At 51.3% G+C, this 6,780-nt stretch overlaps 1 protein-coding gene across 1 annotated transcript; it reads left to right on the forward strand.

The window, feature by feature from the left end:
* The first annotated feature begins 394 nt into the window (after positions 1 to 394).
* QRFP (pyroglutamylated RFamide peptide) lies at positions 395 to 1,596 on the forward strand. Its single transcript, XM_053576113.1, has one exon. The coding sequence runs from the start codon at positions 524 to 526 to the stop codon at positions 932 to 934; it is 411 nt and encodes a 136-aa protein (XP_053432088.1). The 5' UTR covers positions 395 to 523; the 3' UTR covers positions 935 to 1,596.
* The last annotated feature ends 5,184 nt before the right edge of the window (positions 1,597 to 6,780 follow it).

Below are 6,780 nucleotides of genomic sequence, written 5' to 3' on the forward strand. Positions count from 1 at the left end.
GCCCCACCACGTTTGCACGCTGTCCCCCAGGTAGGGGTCCAAGTTAGGCTGGGACCACCAAATCTATTTTCTGCTTTTAGAAGCAGCTAATTTCCATGTTAAAGAGACACGAGCAGGGTGTCCCAGATAAACAGCTTAGCTAGAACCATTTATTATCAAGTTGAAAGCTAAGGGAGATTTGATGCTTTTAACTTCCTACCCTTTGGCTCTGAGATGATGTGGCCCAACAATCAATAATTATAAAAGAAAAATGAACCCAAATTCCCTTGGCTCTCCTGGGTCTGCCTGGGCATGGTTTGCCATCCAGCAGCAGTGGCATCATGTGCTAAGCTGCCAAGGCAGTGAGATGCAAGCGAGTCCAGGAGAGAGAGAACCTGCCCCGCTGGTTCAATCAGTTCCTGGTCCCTAACACTGCTAGGAGCTGGGCTCACTGACGGCTGCTCAGGGCGTGGGAAGGACTGTGGACAAGCTGCTGTGCAGGGCACATGTGGACTATAACTTCTTCCTGTTTCCTCTGGGGCAGATGATGAGCCCTTACTCCCTGGCCTACCTCCTCCTCCTGTCGCTGGTCAACTGCTCTCCTCTACAGGACAGAGGAGGACCCACAGGCGCCCTGAGTAGCATCGCAGCCAGAGTGGGCTGGGCCATTCCAGCTGAGGGGCTCCGACCTCACTTCATGTGGGGGTCTTCTCGGTGGTCGAGAGCTCCATGGCCACAGGCCCTGCTTGTCAAGGCCAAGGAGCTGCAGACACTGGGTAGAGTGCGTGCTGGCTTCAGGTTCCGCTTCGGGAGGCAGGACGAAGGCAGCGAGGCTACCAGCTTCCTCCCTGCCAAGGGTGAGAAGGCCAGCAGCCCATTAGGAAACCTGGCTGAGGAGCTCACCGGCTACAGCAGGAAAAAGGGCGGCTTCAGCTTCCGCTTCGGCCGGCGGTAAGGGCCAGGCTTCCTGGAAGGACATCTTTGTGGACTCTTCATCCATCTTCACTCCCATCTGCTCCTCCAGTCTCACAGATGTAGATTATGAATAAGCAGTGGTAGTATTGGTTAGGTGTTTGCTTACTTTTTATTTCCAACTTTGCTAAAGCAAAACTAGGTGGTGTCAAGGAGGTGACAGAGAGCAAGCTGTCTCTTGACTATGAGGACAACGCTGCAGCAGTTCCAGCTCACGGGCAGGACCCTGTTGGTCTCAGCCTCCCTCCTCTCTCAGAGGTCTGGCTCTGAGCAGTGTGCTGGCCTCCATGGCAAGGAGGTGAGGCTGCAGAGGGCCACGGACATGAGCAGGCAGAGCAAGGCAGCTGACAGAGCGATGTCAGCAGGGTGATCAGTTTTGACAGTCTCCCTAGGGACACAGCAGCTGACAAAGTTCATCTGTGAATAAGCACATTCCACTGGGTGCAGAGTATGGTTCCAAAAGTAAAAAAAAAAAGAAATCTTATGCTCCATCCTATGAACACAAGATTCCACTGGTGAGAGCCCCTGCTGTGGTGTGGAGCCCCCTCACGGATGTCCTTCTGTGTGGTGCACTGTTTGTCGTACTAGGAGTCTCTGGGGGGACAGGCAGACTGGGAGGGAACAGCGTTGCTGTGACAGGCTGCATTTCCGATGTTCAAACGTAAATGTGTTTTGTCTTTTGAAATAAAAGTTGTAACAACTGCAAAGCCATAATGGAATGCTGGCCTCTTCCCTGAAGGACCTCTGTGCCTTAGAACGTGGTTTTCTGGAGCACTCGTCCGAGTGCCTTCCTTTTGGGGAGAAGGAAAACCTGCCGTGTGTACCCACACACTTCTCTCCCCCAGAGCCCCTTAGCTGACAGCTGGCCAAAGGTACAGGGAGACACAGTACAGGTGCTTTTTCCTCCTCTACTTGACTACTCCTTCCCTGGTTTTCTCAGAACAAGGGGCTTTCAGAAAGTAACTTCTCCACCCCAGGGAAGGCCTGCGCTCAGCCTGGACTAGCTACAGTCCTGGGTCCCGGCAGAGCATCCACTTCAAAGGCTGCTTTGGTGTGTCCTGCATCCCATCCTGTCAGACGTGGCAGTCGGATGCTGCTCACTCCCAGGCTGGCTTCCACCGCAGAGATGAGAACTTACATTGATGTTACCATGGCAACTTCTCCCCGCCTCCTTTTCAGCTGCAGCTTGCCCCGTTCACAATTGAATAATTTTCCATTGAGCTGTCACAATTAATTGGTGGATTTTTATTAGCCTTTTAGAACCACACTGGGCTGGGCCCAGCTTGGTGCCCTGGAGTATTTCACAGTGTTTTCCATTCTATTAGTGACTTACATTCAGCTCTCAATCCTCCACAGCCAGAAAGCCACTTTATTAGAGGGTGACAGATCTGAGCCACAAAAGAACCAACCTGACCGGGGAGCAGAAATGGGTGGTGAAGTGGGAAAGGAACACAGGCGTCACAGCAGCACCTTACATTACACACCCAGCCTTCTCTGGGGATCCTGCCATTCCCCTCCATGGTGGAGACCTCCTCTAGGCTTGGTGCGGTGCCCTGCTTCTTGGGGTTGCTGTGACAGGGAAAAGACAATGGCACCTGAGCCAGGGGGCCACACCACTTTCTGACCTCCACCACTGTCTGAGGAAGAGGTGAGTCAGGTGCCTCCTGCAAAGAGATGCGTCCCCAGCTGCTCACATCACACTGATGGGAAAGGACACGTTTCCCAGGGTCCTGTTAAGGATGGCCCTGGCACTCACAGGATGGACAGATCTTCTCACCCCCCCCCCCAATTCCACTTGGTTTGTTGAGGATGGGAGAGGTGGTAATCTGGAGCACTCCCTCCCATAGCTCATCCATGAATATAAAGCAGCCAGAGAATGTGCTCACCAAAGGCCAGACAAAACACAACAGACTGAAGGCCAAGGGCAGGGTGGCCCCTTAGAGCAAGGTCTCAATTTCTACCTCCTCTCCAAAAGACCCTGCCTCATGGTTGGTTTTGAGAACTTGGAGAGCAATGCTGGGCCCTCCTGAGTATCTCTGTACACGCTTTAGGTATGCACGGGGCGGTTCTTAATTTAGCAGAATTAGATTAACCTTGATGGAGAAGCCTGGGATAAAGAAAACTGGGGTGGGGAGGCCTTCTTAGGAGTGGGTGTCATTACGCTTTTATCACTGAAGAAAGTCAACCAGCTGTCCTCCTCAGTCTGCTTGTACATTCACACTCAGTAACCCTGAAAATCACAGGAATCAGCAGTAAGGGGCCCTGATCTGCCAACTCCCACTGGATCTGGCCATCTTCCTTTCACTTATCCCGCTGCCAACCCCATGGCTTCAGCCAAGGCCTCTCGGCCCCAGTCCTCCATGGGCAAGATTACTCCTCTCCAGGTGAAGGAAGCTGAGGCACTCCCAAAAGCATTTGTGTTGGAAGCAGAGAGACCAAGCTCCTGTGAATGGTCCTGGCTGGCTCCACCTGGTCTGGCAGCTCGGACTCCTCCAGCCCAGAGCACCTGAATGCTGTTTGCATCTGTTCATTGTATTTATTGAAGATGAAAGTTTTCATCTGTGTGTGTAGATTTAAAGGTATTTAGCAATCAATGTAGATGGGAGATATTTGTCTGCACTTTCCTGTATGTTTGAAATACTAATACAAATGTTTATGGAAAAAGCCAATATGGGTGGTGCATCTTACAAGGTTATATGCAAAACTTAGTAAATGTGGAATGTAAATGTCTTAGCACAATAATTAAGAGAATGCCAGGAAGGCTATGTTGACCATTGTGATAAAAATGTGTCAAATGGTCTATGAAACTAGTGTATGATGCCCCATGATCATATCAATGTACACAGCTATGATTTAATAAAAAAAAAAAAAAAGCCAATACAGGCTCCCGGGGTGGCCAGCCATAATAAGGCAGCTGCTGCAGTGAATGAAGGGAAGTGGCCTCATCCTGGCTTTGCTCTAGTGCCAAAGACACTACACGACAGACTTCATTTAGAGACCCCAACGTGGTACTTTTCACCCTCTAGGCGAAGAGCTGCCACAGTCCACAGCACTGGGGCCTCGGGAAGGCCCACCTAGCCCGTGCCTCAGAAACTCCCCTATAACAGCAGTAACTTTGGCTGGAGCTGGAGGACCTGCCCAAGACGTCAGGAGACCACCAGGGCCAAGGACAGTGCTGACAGATGGACACTGAAGACTGTCTGATCCTGCTGTCTTCTGGGCTGAGACATTTAGAGATGGATTTCCCAGAGCACTCAATTTAGGAAGCTTCCCATACATTATCTCTGGCACCTGAGAAGCTGGGCTAGCTGGAATTCTTGGCTGCTTCTCTTCTAGTATGGAGGGAGAGGCCTGGCCCTGAGCACTCTGTTGGTTGTATTGTGGCCATCTAAAGTCTGCAAATCAGCGTGCTGTGGTAGGCATCAGTGGGCATATGCTGTGTGACCTTGGCCAAGCTGCTCCCATCACTGAGCCCCTGCTTCCTCACCTGTCAGAGGAGGACAATGACAGAAACTCCCTCATTGAGAAAAAAAGGTATGAACGTTTTAGGTGGTGATGCGGAGAATCAGTAGTAGCTGAAACGCTCTACGTCAGTGGTTCTCAACCTTCCTAATGCTGCGACCCTTTAATACAGTTCCCATGGGTCGCGACCCACAGGTTGAGAACCACCGCTCTAAGTGCTCACATGTGAGTTGTAATTGTAAGGAAACTTTCACTGAAGTATAACACAAGCCAGAATGTGCATCAATTCTAAACACACAGTTTAATACAACTTCACTGAGTGACACACCCACCAGCTCACCCAGACAGAGATGGACCTGCCCCCAAGACCCTGCCCTTCCCTCCCTGCATTTCGCCCGCCCTCGTCTGGAGGTGAGCGCCACACCGGGCTCGAAGGCCTCACCATTCCCCTCTGGCTCCTTTTGCTCACTCACATCAGGAGGCGTGACAATGCTCACCATGCTACGTGAACACGCCATAATCTTGTTATCCTTTTCTCTGTTGATTTTAAAGGGAACTTGTGATACTTTAGGCTTGTGGTTCTGTCATGATGGCAGCAGCTGCTAGCCCCTTTGGTGGGCTGGCTCTCCATTCAGAACCTCGAGGGCAGGACTCAAAATTATCTGGGAAGGGCGGTGCCTGTGGCTCAAGGAGTAGGGCGCCGGTCCCATATGCCGAAGGTGGCGGGTTCAAACCCAGCCCTGGCCAAAAAACCACACAAAAAAAAAAAAAACAAGCTCAAAATTATCTGGGAAGAGTTGTGTGTGCAGATCTGTGCATTTTTCTGGGGCTGTGCATTTTTCATTAAGAGCCTCAAGAGTTCTGTGACCTAGAATGGTTAAGAAACCACTGTCGACAAAGGGCTAAACCAAAAGAAATGTTACAAACACAAGCAACACACACAGAAGATCCTTCTTTAGGAAACAAGCAGTGTCTTACTCAACAAGGGCACACCTGCCCAGGTGCCTGGTTGAGTACCCTCGCCGCTCAGTGACAGGAGATGGGATGATGACACACCTGCCTGAGGCTGCTGCAGAGCTGGTGGACCCTGTGAGTGTCAAGATCTGACATGTGGAAGCAGCCACCACTTGTGGCTGTTGCCGGAATTGTTCAACATCTTTCACAATTGGGAATAGTCATTCAAGGGACGAACCTCTTGGCCATAGAAAAGCCCCAGGCACAGGAGGAGCTGTGGTATTCAGTTAGGTTCAACCATTAAGCAACTCTGCAGACCCAGCCTCAGTTTCTGTCTCTGTGAAACGGGAGAACCTGATGCCCTGCACTGCTCTTGGCCACTCGCTGCGAGCACGCTATGGTGGACACCACCAGCCTCAGCCCCCTCGCCTGCTGCATGGCATGTCCTGCTGCTAAGGCCTCCCGTGAAGAGGCTTCACTGAGCCGTGTTCTTCAGCATGCTCTGGCGAGCAGGATGTGCATCCCTGACAAGCTGCCAGCTTAATAAGTGTCATTAGCACAGGGTGCTGCTTCCTTCCCTTCCTTCCCCTTTCCAAGCTGTCAGCGAGGCAGAAATGCAGGCAGGGAAGGGCAGGGTCTTGGGGGCAGGTCCGTTTCTGTCTGGGTGAGCTGGTGGGTATGTCACCGAGCACTGCCCACCTGATGGTCCCCTGGGGGGCCAAGGCATGGCCCGGATGGCCTTCCTGAGGCTGGAAGGCCAGCACCCTCCATTCCTTGTTCACACAGAGAAATAAGACATCAGCATGTTGAATACAAGTGAGTGAGGCGGCCGTGGGGCTGAGGGCAGTGGATTCAAAGGGAAAGAGAGAATAGGGACGTGGGCAGGAACAGCTTTCAGCCAGCAAGGAAGTCAAGGTGACCTCCTCCCTACTCTCAGTGACACGGTAAGAGCCAGGCTATTGGCGAACTAGTTTCTCAGGAAGGGCCTGAGAAAAGCAGGCAAGGGGCCTGTAAAATGACCCTTGAGCACTCAGGCCCAGGGGCTCAGTTACCTCCAGGTGGCAGCCTTGCCACTGTTCTGTAGAACCCAATGCTGGGCCTGGAGCCCTGCTGGAAACCAGAAGCCACTGCATCCCCATCCACATACACACAGAGGCTCAGGACAGGGAAGGGTCACAGACCAAAGCAATCTGCCAAGGATTCTAAAATTGTAAACACTGATTTATTTAAAAAATACTACAGAGGAAAAATTTGGATTCAAAAAACACAAGGAGTCATATACAGAAACAAAATGTACTGGACCCAGAAAAAAAAAAAGGAGGGACCCCATAGGCATTCCAGAAGGGAAGAGAGTGGAAAACTATTTACATGTCATTTATAAAAGAGCAAGTCTATAAAAGAGTGTAATACCAA

Source organism: Nycticebus coucang, chromosome 2 (genome assembly GCF_027406575.1).
Source record: "Nycticebus coucang isolate mNycCou1 chromosome 2, mNycCou1.pri, whole genome shotgun sequence".
Classification (NCBI taxonomy): domain Eukaryota; kingdom Metazoa; phylum Chordata; class Mammalia; order Primates; family Lorisidae; genus Nycticebus; species Nycticebus coucang.